The sequence below is a fragment of the Cnephaeus nilssonii genome (assembly GCF_951640355.1).
Source record: "Cnephaeus nilssonii genome assembly, chromosome: 10".
In the NCBI taxonomy this organism is placed as follows: Eukaryota; Metazoa; Chordata; class Mammalia; order Chiroptera; family Vespertilionidae; genus Cnephaeus; species Cnephaeus nilssonii.
Genome location: NC_137081.1, coordinates 6,872,085 through 6,890,404, shown reverse-complemented (window position 1 = coordinate 6,890,404; position 18,320 = coordinate 6,872,085). Strand labels below are relative to the sequence as shown.

Below are 18,320 nucleotides of genomic sequence, written 5' to 3'. Positions count from 1 at the left end.
TGACCTCTTGGTTCATGGGTCGATGCTCAACCACCGAGGCACACCGGCCGGGCCAGACATACATTTTAGACCAAAGGCAAAAAGGATTGTCAGGATGTGCCCACGTGGAGCTGGTCAAAGCTGCCGTGTTTTCAGGAGAGTGGCTCAGAGGAGTGGGAGGGGTTGAGGAGATGGGGAAGTGGAGAGAAGAGAAATAAAGAGGCGTCTCTTTTGAGAAGTTTGCTGTGAAGGATGAATGGTTACAAATACGAATTTGTGTGATTAGTTTTCTGGAGGAAGGTTGAGAAGGGTGCCACCATTGTACATTTCAATGGCCCATCAGGTGTTTTTCTTTTTAATAGAGCTTGCTGCTTTCACCAACTTCACCTCTTTGGCATGTCTTAGTGGTGTGGGAGAGGAAGGAACGTTCCTCTCCCTCAGGCTCTTTCAGCTGGTCTAATAATGAAATCTACATGAGACAGGCCCTGGTGGGGTGGCTCAGTTGTTTAGTGCGTCATCCGGAGGTTGTGGGTTCGATCCTTGGTCAGGGTACATACGAGACCCAACCAATGAATGCACAAACGAGGAGAACAACAAATTGATGTTTCTCTCTCTCTCTCTCAAATCAATCAAGAAATTTAAAAAAAATTTACTTATACAACAAAAAATCAATAAAAAAAGATATATTTAAAAAATCTACATGAGACAAATTAACAAAAGAAAATAACCAAATTGAATCACATAGGTGCCACTGGAAACCCCACTTGCATGAGAGGTTCAGGGACAGAAAGTTAGTGAGCTAAGAGCTGAGAGTGAGGATCGGCACCCAGGGCTCCGCGGGGGAGGCAGGTCAGGCAGGGTGATAAGAAGATCAGGTGTTCAGCAATCAGTAGTTTGCCCTGCCCTATAGATAGGCCAAATGAATTATTTCTGGTGATAACTCTTATTACAGGCAAGACCCCTATTTGAAATGCTTCTAATCTAGGTAGTTAAGGGGGGTGGGCAGAAGTTCCTCTCTAGCCCCAGGGTCTTGGTTGCCTGTAGCTCAGAATAATCCACACCAGAGGCAAATCTTGGGGTGCACTTGTTCTGAACGCCCACAGTGGCTTCTCTTCTCTCCTTCACCCTCCACCCCTTTTTCTTCTAAGATGAATCTTACCTTCTCATCTTCTGATGTTTTTGATTTGCTTTTCCAAGACAGCTGTCTAAAGAAGTTGAAAATGAATGGGATAGAAGTTTAAAAACCATTTTAAACCCATTTCATGGGTTGAGCATCGACCCATGAATGTCTCCCCCCGCCTTTCAGGCCGCAATCATGTCTGTATAGGCACGTCCACGATGAACCACAGTGGGCCTGGAGCACAGCCTCCAATGGAATCACTTGTTATCAATCTTCTGAAAGGCGGTTATGGTTCCGTAGAGAAGTCAGTGTCCTACTCAATTCACTCACAGAGCCACGCAGGAAGATAGTAATAAGGAGGCCTATCGGCAGCAGCAACGAAGAACTACCTAACAGATGCCACAAGAGGAAGCTGTTTTGCGCTTGACAAAGCCTTGGAGAGGCAATCTTTTGTGCATCCCTGAGGCGCGGGGAGTGGAGGGCAGGCGCGTGCTTTCTTCGCTCCCTGGTCTGCAGGATCCGAATCCCAGTTCCTTTCAACGTGGAATCTCTGGGGACGAAGTGGAGGGAAAGAGTCCCCGTTTGGTTTGTGAATGAAGGCAGATGTTTGGTCCTGACCCAGGAACTCTAGCTCTGGGCTGCTGCTCAATGCCACGGGCCTGCATCGCTCTATGGCCTTCCGGGGGCACACAGGGCTGCCTGGGAGCAGTATCCGACCCCCTTGTTACTCAGCTCCTCCTCCAGGATCTCGGCTCTCTCAGGGCAGCCTGGCCTCACCCCCAGCCTGGTCTGGTTCCTTGGTCACAGGTTCCTTCAGAGGCATTTCTCACCTGTGATCTCTGGTCTCCGTGTGGGATTGCTGTCATGAGCGGTGACGATGTGGGTTACGTGGGCCACCTCCTATGACTGGCTCTGCTTATGCTCCCCGCGTCATCCCAGGATCTGGTACGAGGTAGGCACGGAGTAGACAGTTGGTGAAAATAAACGTTTGCTCCAAATCCCAGAAGCGCCAACACCCTCTCTGACCGTAATGTGCCATTGCACCCGGAGCCCGTGCGTTTGACAGCTGAGCCTTCTGCGGGCGGAAGAGCAAGGTACCTGGGTTTTGCACAAACGGGTGAGTGGGCACACGCAGAACCCCTCAAAGGCCCCATCAGCGCGGTCCGGGTCCTCCTGGCTTCTGCAGGACACCCGGGCCACCGCTCCTTCCCCAAAACCAAACCCGGAGGCCACGGCCGCTGGAGGGCGTGCGTCTAGCGGGGAGGTGGATGGAGACGGGGTGGGAGGGCCGAGCCCCTGTGCCCCGTTCCTCAAGGGGTGCCTGGCATCACCTGCTAAGGAAGGACCATGTGTCCAGGGCCTCCCCGCGGGAAACAAAGAGCATCGGAGCGACGGCTCTGACCCGGGGACCCCCTCCCCGCCGCCGGGCAGCTCGGTTTCAGATTAGGGGAGAGGCCGGGGCCCCATCTCCCGGGGAAAGCAGGAGGCCTGCGAACGGCAGCCTTTCTCGCCCCCTCGGGGTGCGGTCCCGGGTGGGTCAGGAGCAGCCTCGGGGGCGCCCCTCCGAGCAGGTGCGGGGAGCGGGCGGCAGTCCACCCCGCGGCGCCGGTGCGGGTCGGGGACGGCGGGTGCGAGGCGCGGGGCGGGCGGCAGGAGGCAGCGTCGGCCCGGCGGCGGCGGCGGCGGCGGGCGGGCGGCCGCGGTGATGTCAGTGGCGGCCGGGCCGGCGGCGGCCGGTACTTCCTGTGCGAAGGCGGGCGGGCGGGCTCCGCCGCGGGCCCCATCGCCAGTGTCGGCCTCGCGGCGGCGGCGGCGGAGGAGGAGCCGGGGGAGGGCTGTCAAATTCGGGAGCCGCATTGCTCCCTGCCCCCGGCGGTCCCTTCCGCTTCCCCGGCGCCGGCGTGCCCTCCGCGGCCGGGACCTGCGGGGGAGATGGCAGTGCTCAAACTCAGCGACCAGGTAGGGCCGGGCAGGGGCGCGGGCGCGGGCCCGGCGGGAGGGCGCGGGGCGCGGGGCGGAGGCGCCCGCGAGCTGTTTACTCCGCGCGGGGCGGGGGTGCGGCCGCCCTGCTCCGGCCGCGGCGGCTCCGGCTCCGGCTCCGGCTGCGTCCCCCGCGCCGTGCCGCCCGGGCCGTCGGAGCTGCGCCTCGGCTCGGGGAAGGGGCTGGGGGCGCCCGGCGCACCCGGGAGCTGGCGAGCTGGGGCGCGCGGGTGTGCGGTCCCCGGACCCGCGGGGCAGGGGGAGGGGAGGCTCGGTGCCCGCTGCGCAGCCTGGGCTCCGCCGGGCGGCCGGGGCGCCGAGGGCTGGCCGGTCCGCGCCGCCGGGCGGAGGGCGTGGGATGGAGAGGGACAAGGACCGCAGCCGGGACCCTGCCCCCCGCCCGGCCCCCGCCCGGCCCCCGGCGCGCTCGCGGGTGTCCGCTGTCTGCAGCCGTTTGACAGGACAGCCCGACTTCCTCTTCAGCAGCCCCGGGGCTGTGCGCGGGGCGCGGGGCGCGGGGGGGACCTGGACCGGCCCCCTGGGCTCGGACCCATCTCTCCGAGGGGGACGGGAGTCCAGCCCGGGCCCCGCGCACAGGGGGGGGGGGGGGCGCCTGCCCTGCCCGTGCCCACCAGCCCGGGGGCTTTCCTGGCGGAGCCCGGCGTGCAGAGGCGGGGCAGTTGGCCGGCCCGTGGGCAGCCCTCGCCGTGGGTCCGTCCGTGGAGTGGAAGCGCCTCGCCTGGGGGACCCGGCTGCTCTCGGCGGCGCAGGGACGCGCTCGGGCCCCAACCAAAGTTGCACGACCGACCGGACTCCTGGCGGCCCCTTCCACGGAGGAAGGACCCAGCTCGCTCCCCCCGCTTGCTGTCTGTTCGCGGGTGGGGCAGGGACGTTGTCTTGGGGGCCTGGCAGCCCTGACACCCGGTGGAACGGTCCCCGCGCTCGGCTTTAAGCATCCCCGCCCGGCTGCCCCTGGGGCCTCCTCCCCAGCCGGCCCGGCCCTGAGAACATCCCGAGACTTAAGGGCAATGTCCCGCAGTGGTTTGCTCTCCTGCCTCCCTGGTAGAGTCAAAGCTTCGGTTTGCTTCCCCAAGGATTTACCCCCCACCCCACCCCCTGTAGGGAGTAGATCACCGAATTAAAACCACGTTAAATTTAGCAGGAGGAGCAGCTGGTCACTGTGAGGCATCGGCTTGCCCCCGTGGGTCCCAGAGCAGTGAAAAGTGTGTGTAAGTTGATATTAGGATTTCCCCCACCTTTTGCTCACAAACGTGGACAACTGTTGGACATTTGCTTGTTTTCAATCTTCCAGTTGCAGTCTGACACGGTCTTGTCATCTTTGCCAGTACATGCCACTCACTGTCCTTGTCCGTTATTCCTAAATCTTTTAAAGTGCCAAACATACTTCTAATACTCATTATTGTTATTATCACAGTCACAGCATTTCACACAGAATTTTAGAGTAGTGAGGGACCCCAAAGACCGTCTTCGCCTGGCCGGTGTGGCTCAGCGGTTGAGCATGGACCTAGGAACCAAGAGGCGGCTGGTTCGATTCCCGGTCAGGGCACATCCCGGGGTTGCTGGCTCCATTCCCAGTAGGGGATGTGCAGGAGGCAGCCGATCAATGATTCTCTCTCATCAATGATCTCTCTCTCTCTCTCTCTCTCTCTCTCTCTCTCTCTCTTCCTCTCTGAAATCAATAAAAATTATTAAAAAAAAAAAGAGAGCATCTTAGCCCAAATCCTTCATGTTTAAAATGAAGAAACAGTTCTGGAGAAGGGAAGTACATCTGTCGCTCGCCTTCCAGGCTCTGTGCTTTCTGCGGAGGTTAAGACACCCCTGTCTTGTCATTGGATGTGTGGAGAGGGTTACCAGAAGGCATCGTCTTCTGAATCGACATCAGCACTAGTGAAAAGTATGTGACTTGGTCTTACAAGAAAGAAAGTTACTTGTTCTTCAGGACTTACCAGACGAGGACATTCAAAAATGTTTCCCTTTTAAAATGTTTCTGAAGACATACCTCCCTCCCCCAACCAAGTGCTTTACTGTGGAGAGAAAGAAAGGGCCAAACAGCCTTCATGGGGTTCCACTGATGCCTGATGCGGAAAAGGACCAGGAGTTCTACGACTTGGGGGCACCTGTAACTTGCCGGCCCATTTCTGGGCAAAGCCAGAGGAAGGCTGGCCGAGGAGGTGCTCAGGGTGGGGTGGGGTGGGGTGGGGTGGGGTGGTGGGCAGCCATGGTTTCCGTGTGGCGTTGGGTCCAGGAAGTGTGTGACCTTCCTTGCCTTATATAGCCTTACCTTTCAGTTTGAAACTCGAGATTCTTAGAAGCGGGTTCCTAGCCTCACCAGAGGCTGAAACAGCCGTGGGTTAAACTCCTCCCACGCGAGCTGGGCTCCTGGGCTCCACCACGGTGGGTGGGGAGCCCGCTTGGAGTCCCTGCTGGACGGTGGGTAGGAGAGTGAGTGCCTCGCTCTCCGTCCAGCGATCTGGAACGCAGACTTTTCTTAACGCCTCCCTCATCTGTGTACTGCCCCGTGTGTGTGTGTGTGTGTGTGTGTGTGTGTGTGTGTGTGGTGAAGCTTGATTTTTGCCAAGGCTCTTGGATTTGGAGCTTGAGGACACATTCTGGCGCTGGATGGCCCAGATCGCAAGTGGTCTGGGTTTGTTTTGAACTTGCCCGGAGTGGGAGTGATAGAGGTTGACATTTCCTGTCTGGCCCACGCTGGGTCCGGAGCTCGCTGGGCTGGGCTGTGCGGTGGGTCACCGCTTCAGCAGTCAGTCCTGCGCCTCATCCAGGGGTACCCCGGGAGGACTCCCTTCCTGGCTCTGTTTTGGAAGAGTGAAAAGAAAGGGGGGGGGAGGGGCAAGTGTGGTTTTCAGTTTTTGGTGTTTTTTTTTTTTTTTTTTTTTACTACGAGAAGGAACTGGAAGCTGTTGCTACAAACAAACTTGGCATTTGGCAGTTCTGCATTTGTCACTGTGTCTGCGCTGCTTTCCTCTGCACACAACACACATCATGTTCAGCGACAGGGGGACCGCCATCCTGTCTGCAGGGCCTGAGGGTTTTCGTAGGACGTGGGGTTTCCGGGGCTAACGCAGGCCAGGGCGGGCGGCCGGTAAGGAGCACGGGGCACACTCACCTCTGTAATGAGTACAGCCACGTCATCGTTGTCTCCAAGTGGGCATCAGGCGGTTTACTTATATCTTTGATGAAAAAACGAGGTCATGTTAACCTTTTGCACTCGGATGTCGAGTGTGACTCGACACGGTTAGCATTAGAATAAAGGAATCGAGAATAAAGCAAGCGAGTGCAAAGGGTTAAGTTTGGAAAAGAAAATTCTGTTAACCTACGAATGTAATGCATTTTGGCTCAAGAGAGCCACGAAGCTCTGCAGCTTGATTTGCTGTTGAACTTCGGGGGGCTGCCCTTTGTGCCACATAGTAAGGCACTGCAGCGATTTAAACACACACACAGATACTTACTGATTTCAGAGAGGAAGGGAGAGGGAGAGAGATAGAAACATCCATGATGAGAGAGAATCGTTAGTGGGCTGCCTCCTGCACGTCCCTCACTGGGGATCGAGCCGCCACCCGGGCATGTGCCGGGAAAGGGAATCGAACCATGACCTCCTGGTTCAGAGGTCGAGGTTTCGTCACTGAGCCACGCTGGTCGGGCAGCGCTGCAGCGATTTTAAGCGCGAGGCCATCTCTCCAGCTTGGGCCCCTAAAACGGCTTCAAAGTTTTGAAGTCGGACGGGAAGTTCGTCGGGCCTCTGAAATGTTCACCTGGGGAATGCTCACGACTGTTGTTACCTGAACTCGCCAGTGACAGCGGGATGCCACCTCCGCGTGAGGGCCGCCTGCAGACACACCGTTTCCGCGGGTGGCCTGCTGGGCGCTCCTGCCCGGAGGTTCTGGCTTGGTGTCCCCTTGCCAAGCCCGGGCTCACCCTTGAGTTACGCATCTCCTTGTCCAAGGCAGTGGCTGGCAGCCCTGGCGGTGGCGGGAATGGAGAATCCCTGCCACTTGGAAGGCAGGGTTTCTGGCCCCTGGTGTGGGGCCCTGGGGCCTGTTGGCCACCTCCTTGGGCTGCCCCACCCCCCTCGCTCCCCCTCGCACCGGGCTCACAGCAGACCCTGTGCTCCAGGCCTGCCTTCAGCGGAGAAGAGGGGAGAGAAAGGCCTTATTCTCTGACAGTTGTTTGGGGACCCAGTCACATGGTTTGGGGAGTGCACTTGCGGGCTGGCGTTTCGTGGCAGAGACCTAATAATGGCTTACATTTATCTTGATCTTACTGTACGCCGGGCCCTTGCTCTGAGTCATCTCTCTCAATGCCCACAGCCGCTGCACTGTGATTCCTATGTTGCAGATGAGAAAAAGGACTAGAGAGGCGAATGGACGTGTCCCAGGGCACACGCCCAGTGGGAGAGCCCGCGAGGTGTCCGCCTGTCCTGGCAGCCTTGATGGCATAGGTGGGGCCCTAACCACGAGGCTATCCTTTTAATAGCTGACAGGGCAGTGCGGCTACTGGACCCACGGGTGTCTGTCTCGCTCCCGGGAGCCACGGGTGAGCTGCTCCCTGACTCCTCGGAGCCCTGGGCCGGCCCCAGGCCTGGGAGGTCAGGAGCTGCTCCGAGCCTCTCCTCCTACCTGACCTGGGCCTGGCTAACCTGTTAGCCTCTCCCCCTACCCCTGGGGAGTGAGGTGTTGGTGGGTAACTTGGTGATTTTTTCCCCCCCCTTGGGGATTAGCCTATAAACTAGGATGATTATAGAAAATCAGAAAGCTAGACAAACAGTTCAATCCCTCTGAAGTCGCTATACTCAGCCAGAACCCCTCTTGACATCGTGATGTATTTGCTTCTCGTCTCCAGTGTAGGTTGCCAGGTCCAACTCTCCCTTTCTGCACGGCAGGATCAGCATTTTCCTCTTGAACACAGAGCCAGTATCTGTGCTGTCTAGACCAGTGGCTTTTCCAAGTAGGCGGGATTTATGCTTCTCTGAAATAAACAGTTGGCTGCAGCCGCACACAAGGTCTAGCCCTGGATTGATTGAAACTTAAAAAAAAAAAAAGTTTTTAACTTCCTCTTTTCCTCTAAACAGAGAGCAAATATAAACCCCCAAAGGCCCAGTTGTTTGTGCCAGAAACAGGACTGAAGCGTTCTTTACAGAGATTTCGTTTTCAGCAACGCAATGTGCATTTGTACGGGCTGAAGTATAACACGAAACAATCGACGTGCAGTCAGGACCATCCTCTGGTTTCAAACTTGTGTCAGCGATGGCTCCCATTTGTCTCCCCAAAGCTCCTCCCATCGAAGCTCAGCCAATAGGAGAGCTTGGCAGGAGCAGGCCCCCCCACCCCCTCAGGCCCTTTCAAAGCCCACGTGCATCAGTATTACTTGAAAGTCCCTTTGGATGAGAAAACTCCTGGTGACTGGCTCAGTGTTTCTTTTTCCCGACACGTCAGCTACTCCCCAAACAAGGAAACATGTAAGTGTTTTGTAGGTGATTAGGCGTGACGCAGAATTTGGTTGGCCATATCATGTTTATCCAAACTGGGACCACTTTGGAGAATGATGAGGGGTGTGAGCTGGGGAGCGGGTGTGAGCCAGGCCGTCCCAGGCAACCCTGGACACGTGGCCGCACCACGCAGGGCTCTGCTTGCCCACCGCAGGCCTCACAGTAGCCGCGAGCTAGTGTGACGGGCAGGCTGGCCACTCTCTGCTGGGTCAGGTGTACACGGAGCGGGGATGGCAGAGGTTGTGTTAGGAGCACGGGCAAGCCCAGAGTGGGAGGATGGCTCCCGCCTGGCCCTCGGTTCTGAGCAGCTGGCGGAGGGGCTGCAGGAGCATCGTGTCGGGGGCCTTGCAGCTGAGGAGGGGGAGTGTGATGACTGGTAACCAGTGCTAGCCGTGGGCACAAGGCAGACTGGCAGATGTCGTGCATTAGCCAACCTTTCGCACATCACATGACCCTCCGGCCTCAGGTTGCTCGGTGTGAAATGAAGAGGTTGGACGCGATGCCTTGGGTGCCTGGGCCCTGCCCTCTCCCACTGACCCGGCCTGAGCAGCAGAGGGGCCTGCTCTCCCCGTGGTGTGTGCGGGAGTCCTCTGCACGGATGTGGCCACGGAGGGTGTGTTTGCAGATGCGCTCTAATTTGGCTCTCCAGGTAACAGCCAGTTAACCTCAGGTTCCAGAAGAGGGTTTGGACCAGTGTCCATGATTCGGGAAACGATTCCTGCCCTGAGTAATAATATCCCTTAATTTTATAGGTAATCCAAGATCTTTTATGTTACAGATTAGTTTTATATACTAGTAACAAAAATTATATAATCTACACTGATAAAAGAGAAATATGCAAATAGACTGTACCTCCGCGATGCCCACCAGCCAATCAGGAGAGAGTATGCAAATTAACCCAACAAAGATGGTGGGTTAATTTGCATATGCAGGCGCGGAGCAGCCAGGCGGGGCGGGACACCTGCTATGAGGGGGAGGGCAGGGGGCGGAGGGAGCTACAGGAGTGGTGCTCCGGCCGGAGTGAACACTCAAGGCTCTGGCCGGAGCAAAGACCCTGGCCGGAGCGAAGACGGAAAGTGGTGGCCAGAGCAAAGGCCTGGGACCCGGGTGCCGGGTGCTGGCAGCCAGGGGAAGGAAGGCCTATTGTATGAATCTTCGTGCGATGGGCCTCTAGTAATAATATAATATAAATAATCTAATGTTTTAATTTTATTATTATTTTTAAATTAAATGTATTGGGGTGACATTGGTTAATAAGGTTATGTAGGTTTCAGGTGTACACATCTCTGAAACATGATCTGTATATTGCATTGTGTGCCCACCACCCAAAGTCAAGTTTGGTTGCTTATTGCCTTACTACGTTTTAACCAACATCATATTTGCCTTCTGTCTATCACCAGAGGTTAGGAGAGCAGGTACATTCTCTTATCAATGTTTTTGCTTGTAAAAAAGTTGGTAGCCCCAGAGGTTGAAATGAATAATTCATGACTAGTTTTTAAATGATCATATTCATAATTTTTAAGGATCCTTTTATTTGTCCCCCTCTTTGAAAAGGGGACATTTGTCTAGTACTCTCTTCATTGGACCAAGCGAGTAAGAAGTATGTAGTCCACCTTTGGGCTGTGTCAGGCTTTCCTAAGCCAGTGCTTTCTTGAATTTCTTGGTTTTCATGTGTCTTGGTTTTTGTACTTCTCTCTCTTGTGGGTCATAAGAATCCCAGTGTAACTTTCTAAGATATCTGAATACCAGGAGGTCATTTTGCCCTTCAGAGCTCCTAGTATAATTAGAGAGGTTGGTGGGAGTAGCTGAGGCCTCTAAAGGTTACAGTGTGACATTGCTGTTGTTTATTTTAAAACTAGAGACCCGGTGCACGAAATTCGTGCATGGGTACTGTCCCTAGGCTTGGCCTGTGATCAGGGCCATCTTCCCCGGCTGCCAGCAGCTGGCCCCATCCCCCGCTGCCACCCACCTCTGGTTCCCTGTTTGCCATTGGGTGATCGGAGCCTGCCGGCTGGGGGGAGGGACCGAGAGGTGGTCAGTGCGCCTCATAGAGACTGGTCGAGCGGTCGTCCTGGTTGTTCTGCCGTTTGGTCGATTTGCATATTACTCTTTTATATACATAGATAACACTGGATTGGGAATCAGCGGACATGGATTCTACTCATGGTTCTTTCTCTCATAGTCGTATGTTTGGCTTTGGGAAAGTCTGGCCTGAGTTTCTTTGTCTGTAAAGTGTCTCTAAATTCTTTCAAGCTCTGACATTCTAAGCGAGCGCCCCAGGTATCTCCGTGTCAATCCTTCTTGACCCATAGAATCTGGTTTCAAAAAGTATCTGCCTTCCCTGCCTTCCCAACTCCTGGTTTCCCACCCGGCGTGGTGGTGGCAGCTTCAGAGTTGACCAGGTCTGCGAATCACATCTGGGGTTCTGCCTTGGGGCCAAGGGTGCTTTCCCCAAGGGTCTCATCTTCCGGGGTCTCCACGAACTGTTTCAGGCACACGGAGCCCCTCTGGCTTTTCTCCGTGTGGCCCTTGTACAATCCCCGAGCCTGTTTCGGAGCAAGGGGAGCACAGCGTGCAGACCCCGTGTGTGTCTGTTCTGCCCGCGGTGCGCTGGAGCCCCCCCTTAGCCTCCCTCAGAGGTGCTGCCTTAGCAAGTGGCCTGGGTCCTCCCCAGGCTCATGTTTCATTGAACTCCGCAATCACATCTGGGTCTAGCAAGTCTGTTTCCCACTGAGGGCCCCAGAGGTTGGGTGCAGTCAACACAGAGACCACAAACTTTCCCAAGGAGGGAATTCCTACATGCAGGCAACAGCCTCTGCATGGGTAGTCGGGCTCGGCCTGTGGAGGAAACCTGTTCTGGTCTCTGAGACTGGCAAGACGAAGAGAAAGAGGAAGTGAGCGCAGGAGTGTCAAGACAAAAAGCCGGGCAGAAATTCAGGTCAGCGGGGACCAATGAACCAACCAATCGTGGTTAAACAGCGGTCTCTAAAAGAGAGGGTCGCGTCTGTCCCAGGGGTGAGCAGGATGGCTTATTGAGTTTGGGGAAGAAGATGTAGGATTCAGATTTCTTTTAAAAACCCCTTTAACTTTTTTCTCCATAGTCCATATCCCTTACATCATATTTTTAATCCTTTTTTTTTAAAAAATAAAAACTTATGTGTAGGAGAGATACAAATAACCGGGCGAAGGCTGTTATTATTGCTGTTGTTAGCCTTGGCTCAGTCCCTCTGTATCTTCAGCACTCAGGACAGCAAGAGGCACGTAGGAAATGCTCAGTTAATACTTGTTAAGTGACAAGTAAATATGTACGCGTGTATGTGTGTCTGTACATGTTCAAATGCTTTTTACTCATGAGGTGCTCAGACCAAAAAAAAAAAAAGGAGACACGTCTGTAAACAGAGCTTCCATCTGTCTGCTGGAACACAGCAGGTCCCCGGTTCCGTCGGAGCCCCGTTCCTACGGCGATGTAATGCGATTTTCACCCTAAGTCGGGACCCACCTACATGAGCACCCACGTCACTCACATGGAGCACACACACAGCAGGAATGAAGTGACACAGTAAAACAATTTAAAAGAAAGGTAACGATCCCTGACCTTTACTTGTGGTAAATAAATAATAAAAAACATAAAGCACATCTGTACAGACGTCGAAATGACGGAACTTTTATTTATTTATAAATAAATGGGAGATGGCGACGTAACCACGAAACGACGACCCGAGGACTGTCTGTCCTGCATTCCCAATTAGGGGAAGTTCGGAGAAAAACATCTGCCCATCAAAAAATCAAAGATCACAGCCCGTCCTCTTTCCTGGTTATATCCCCCGCTTTGGAAATGGAGCTTTTGGTGGTGGGGATGGGTGAGCGCTGTAGTTAGTTCTGAGCAAGTTGCATTTCTTCACAGAGGAAATATTGGGGTGACACTAGGGAAAGGGAGGTGTTAATCCTAAACATTATGGGAAGGGATACTCACACCCATGGCAAGGCGAATCTCCTAGGTATTCAGGCATTCGAGGAGTGTTGAATGAACTCCATCTCCTTGGCAATGACCCTGCTGGCGTCCTCTGCTCCCCCTCTTCCCAAAAGGGATAAGGACAGGTAAGAACGGGTACAACTAAAATAGTCAGAAACCACATAGAGGACTGCGAATGAGGAGACAGGACAATACTCACACTTCATGTGCTTTAACCCTAACATCATCTCTGTGAGCGAGTGGCTGTCATTCCATTTACAGGACAAGAGAATTGAGAGATGAAGTAATCCACTCAGGGTCACAGATCTCTGGGATTCACCTGTGGCCAAGTTCGACTCCAAGGTGTGCATTCTTACCCGTGGCGCTTCTGGCCCCCTGAGCGAGTCTCACAGGAGGCCCTTCCCTCCTCGAGCTCATGGTCTTGTTAGAGATGCTATTGAGTGTCCAGTGCCTGGAAGGACCCATCACATCTTTATTGAATACACGTGACATACGAAGCAGCTTTCAAACAGGCAGCGTGCAGGGTAGACAGCATTTGGGTACCAATAGGGACTACAGGAGTCCAGAGATGGGGAGTTATTAAGACAGTCTGCAGAGCCCGGCTGGTGTGGCTCAGTGGTTGAGCGTCGACCTATGAACCAGGAGGTCATGGTTCAATTCCTGGTCAGGGCACATGCCCAGGTTCTGGCTCCATCCCCAGTAGGGGGCGTGCAGGAGGCAGCCCATCAGTGATTCTCTGTCATCATTGGTGTATCTATCTCTCTCTCCCTCTCCCTTCCTCTCTGAAATCAATACAAATTATATTAAAAAAAAGAAAAGAAACATTGATGTGAGAGAGACACATCGATTGGTTGCCTCCCACACGTGCCCAGACCAGGGCCAGGGATCAAGCCTGCAACCGAGGTACATGCCCTTGACTGGAATCAAACCCGAGACCTTTCAGTCCACAGGCCGACATTCTAGCCACTGAGCCAAACTGGCTAGGGCTAAATCTTTCTAAATAAAAAGTTACTTAAAAAAATCCAGACTATCGGGAATCTACAGAAAAAATGATCTCATTTTTTTAAAAAAAGTCAATTACAAGAAAAAAGAAAGATGGAGGAGAAAATATAGATTAAATGAGAATTAAGACATAAACTAATTGCAGTGAGTAGATTTGGATTCTGATTCAAACAAACTTGAAAGATACTTCAATGAGAGAATTGGAGGAATTTGAATGCTGATTGGATATTTGATGAATATGGAATAGTGATTATGTTTGAAAAGAGTTCTTATCTTAGAAACAAGAAAACAAAACCACAAAACCTTAGCATTTGCCCAGGGCACCTAAACACCAGTGACTCACTGTTTCTGGAGGGGATTTCTCTTCCTCTTTACCTCTTCCTGCTCTCTCTGTGGCCCTTCTAATGCCCACCCCCCCATCTCAAGCCCCCCCCTGGTTTCACTGTCCCCAGCTTTAATAAACGTCCCCCTGGACTCTGCTGTGAAATCTCCCTCCACAAAGTCAAGAACCCACACTCTGCCCTCGATGGCCCCCTTAGGGCCAGGTCCTCTTTCAGGAAACATTAGAATCCTTTTGGTCAGAAAAGCACACAATTCTGCTAGTTTTGTTGCCTAAAGAATATGTTTCTGAGTTAGTTGTGAGGTTCGCCCATCTGTTGGTGTGGTTTACGTGGCTCTCATCTCTCAAGTCCGATACTGGAGCATCTGCCTGAAAATGGCGTCTGGCCTGCCGCCAGGAACACCTAGATTTGGCTCTCCTTGGAACCCGTTTCATGGTCAGCTGTCTCCGGGGGAGCTGGCATATTAGAGTTGCCGAAAGTCACTGTTACACGAACTTCTTAACCATGTTTCTGTTTAAACGGGGTCGTTTCTAAAGACAGCGAGCAGGTATAAGGCCTCAATTTTAAGGGCCCTGGCGGCCAGGCCTCTCTTCTGACCTGACAGGAAGTGGGTGCTGGTGGCTGCACCCTCAGATTTCGGGGCTGGGTTAGGCATGCTGAAACTCCGCCCTTTCTTCCTGCGAGTGCGAAACTCTCCCATGTCCTTTCAGTGGAATCCGGACTCAGAGCAGACTGCAAGCTTGAGGAGTGGCCAACTGTGACCTGAGTCCATGATATTGTCACGACTAACATAGAAGCCAAGTGACTGGATTTTAGGTACTTTGGCGACGCAGCATAAATATTCCTTGGGGTCCTTGAGGCACGTGTGACATTTAGTTCCTGATGCTCCTCTCCTTAGCAGCCAAGGAGAAGTAGTCTTGTTTTGAGGAGCTCTGCTTTTTAGCAAGCAGTCTTTTTTAAAAAAAATATGTATTTTTATTGATTTCAGAGAGGAAGGGAGAGGGAAAGAGAGAGATAGAAACATCAGTGATGAGAGAGAATAATTGATCAGCTGCCTCCTGCACGCCCCCCACTAGGGATCAAGATACAACCCAGGCATGTGCCCTTGACCGGAATCGAACCGGGGACCCTTCAGTTCGCAGGCCAATGCTCCATCCACTGAGCCAAACCAGCTAGGGCTAGCAAGCAGTCTTATATCAAGGTTCCCGGTTACTCTATCACTGTATATTTAGTATTTTAAAATATTGTGGCATCTTACTGAGCAGTTTCCCAAAGTACTACATGGGAGTGGCATGGTGACGAGAATACTGAGTGATGTTTGGAGATCTGGACTATAGTCACATCTGTGCTCTCACTGGCTATGTCAGTCTTCCTGAGACGCAACTTGCCTCGACTGTAAAATGGGTATCATAATAATTGCTTTATGGGGAAGTTGTGACAATCACGTGGGAAAAAGTCTTTGCACAGCAAGTGGCCCATGGCAGGCATGCGATAAATAGTCCTTGAATCTCTAGTTGGTTCCTCACTTGTCAAATTAAAGAGGCTAGTTATTGCCCTGACCGGTTTGGCTCAGTAGATAGAGTGCCGTGGACTGTCCCGGGTTCGGTTCTGGTAGAGGGCATGTACCTTGGTTGCAGGCTCGATCCCCAGTAGGGGGTGTGCAGGAGGCAGCTGATGGATGTTTCCCTGTCATCGATGTTTCTAACTCTCTATTCCTTTCCCTTCTTCTCTGTAAAAACTCAATAAAGCCCTAGCGGGTTTGGCTCAGTGAATAGAGCATCGGCCTGCGGACTCAAGGGCCCCAGGTTCGAGTCCGGTCAAGGGCATGTACCTTGGTTTCAGGCACACCCCAGTGGGGGTGTGCAGGAGGCAGCTGATTGATGTTTCTCTCTCATTGATGTTTTTAGCTCTCTCTCCCTCTCCCTTCCTCTCTGTAAAAAATCAATAAAATATATCTTAAAAAAAAAAGAGGCTAGTTATCTAGGGTCAATTTCAGGTCTATGCGGATATGGTTTTTGATTATTACTTTTTTGTTTTCAATTTATGCCCATTTGTCTGGCCTTCTTTCTCTCTAACTTAGACAACATTGGTAAGAGGTGTCCCTGTTTCTTTTATTTTTGTGTGGAATCTCTGTACTTTGGTTTGAATTGTAGCATTAAAAAAAAATAAGTATAGCATTTTCTTTCTACAGTTTGAAGAGGTGCATTTCTCCTTCATTTCGATTTTAACAAACCAATCGACTCAGTTAATTTGACTGAAGAATAAATGTGTGTGGAAAAAATTCTGAGGAGTTTGCAGTCATTCTTGATTTAAGTTGCCAGAAAGAACTGAAAATGAGTTGTAAGAAGGCCACTTCCTCTTCGCAGAAGTACAAAACCACGTCTTTTTGAGGAAGTGTCTAAGAGCAAGATAGTTGCTTAGAGCAATTTTCACAACAAAATCATCAGGGCCGAATTTCTGAAAAACCTTGGTGTAACATTTCAAGCCTTGAGTGAGTCTGTGAATGAATGTAGAAAATCATAAATTTCTCTGGAAAAAAAAAGTGATTAAAAAAGTCAGAGGCAGGATCCTTTGTAAAAAGCCATTTTAATTTGGAGTCTTCTTTTCTCTTAAAATTATAGCGTGCTTTTGAAAGAGGAGGCGAGTTAAACATGACTGGATACGTATGCGTACTTTAATTATAAAATGTATTTCAGGCTGAGGTGATACCCAGTTAAGGTGTAGGGCAAAAGAAAAAGGGTCACAGGAACATGAAAAACCTGAGTAGAATAAAGAAAGAAAGACAGGAGGAGAGAAACAGACATATTTTTTGAAAAAGGAAGAAGGAGTTGGGAGTGGGAGGGAGGTTGACCGCATTACGTTCTGAGGTGCATGTACAGATGCTCTTGAACCTTAAGCTGAATTGGTATTCCCTCCTAGACTGTTCTTTAAAATAATTTACTTTTAAAAATACGTTTTTACTGATTTCAGAGAGAGGAAGGGAGAGGGAGAGACAGAAACATCAGTGATGAGAGAGAATCATTGATCGGCTGCCTCCTGCACACCCCACACTGGGGATCGAGCCTGCAGCCGGGGCCTGTGCCCTTGACCAGGAATTGAACCTGTGACCTCCTGGTTCATAGGTTGATGCTCAACCACTGAGACACACTGGCTGGGCTAAAATAATGTTTAATACTGTTGAGCACTGCTCTTGAGCCACCCTGATTCTATTTCTTGGAGTCCCGGGATTGGAAGAGCCAGAGTGGAGGTTGTAGTTAAGTGGGAGAGAAATGACCAGAGCTGTACCCAGGTGTCTGGAAGGACTCAGGCCTCCTGGGGGCCAGGTCCAGCCTTCGGGGACCCCCTGCTGAGACGGAAGCCTCACAGCCAGTGTAGGGGGTTTATATGGCCTGAAGCAGTTTTTACATTTTTAAGTGGTTGAAAGAGATCAAAAGAATGATCTTTGGAGACTGATGACGATTATGTGAAATTCCATTTTCAGTGTGGGTAAATAAAAGGGTATCAGTACACAGCGTCCGTCACTCACTTACCTAACGTCGGTGGCTGCTCTCCTGTTCGTCCCTCAAAGCTGAAAATACTTACTCCTGGCCGTTTTCAGAAAAAGTCTGTCAACCGCTGCTCTAACCCAGCCCAGACCAGGGCCCGCGGGCCCAGAGACTGAGGTGCACACTGATAGCGTGAGTGTACCCTAAGCTGCACTTGCTCTAGTGTTGATTGGATTGAGAGGGGAATTCTTGCTTTTATTATTTTCTCCAGGAGAAAGTAGAAGCTTAGTTAGCTTTCACAGTCTGCTTTTACTTTTTTTTAAAAAAAATCCTCTTTAAAACAATAGTTTGTTTGTATTCGGGTTTTTTTTCGATCCTTCTAGGCATCGCTGCGGAGAAGGAAGCCACGTGTTTATGTTTTAAATCATTTGCCTTTTAAACGGGATTTGTGAGCTCCAGATGTGGACTCCGGAACAATGAAAACGCACCTTCGCTGCTCTCCGCGGGCCAAGCTGGGGGAGGAGGCCTTTTCCTCTTCTGTTTGAGAGCGAAACAGAAGCCTTCGTATTTCCCATTGTGTGCTAAAAATACTACTTTTAGGTTTTTTTGAGTCGAGACTCTAGATTGTCATGGGGATGGAAGTGGCTTTAAGTTTATGGGGAGTCAATTTAAACAAATATATTTTTAAAGATACACTTAATTACACAAATGGAAATGATAAAGCTAAAAATAAATATCAGTAGTATCTACTCATCTAATGTTTCTCATTGTTCTGGAAAGTTCTGAAGCTAAGTGGGGTAATTTCTGTGTGAGTTATACGTTTGGGGGGGCGGGGAGAGGGAGAAAAAGGGAGAGGAAGAGAGAGGGTTTGTGTGTGTGGTTTCCAGTATCCACGTCACTGTAACTGTGAAGAGAC

At 51.9% G+C, this 18,320-nt stretch overlaps 1 protein-coding gene across 2 annotated transcripts in view; it reads left to right on the top strand.

Annotated features, from left to right (window-relative positions):
• Positions 1–2,855: 2,855 nt before the first annotated feature.
• ANKRD44 (ankyrin repeat domain 44) overlaps positions 2,856–18,320 on the top strand; it is a 248,750-nt gene continuing 233,285 nt past the window's right edge. For both annotated transcript variants that reach the window (XM_079781980.1, XM_079781979.1), the window contains exon 1: positions 2,856–3,058. In XM_079781980.1, coding sequence (XP_079638106.1) covers positions 3,032–3,058 — 27 coding nt within the window. In that variant the 5' untranslated portion in view covers positions 2,856–3,031. The remainder of the gene's footprint in view (positions 3,059–18,320) is intronic.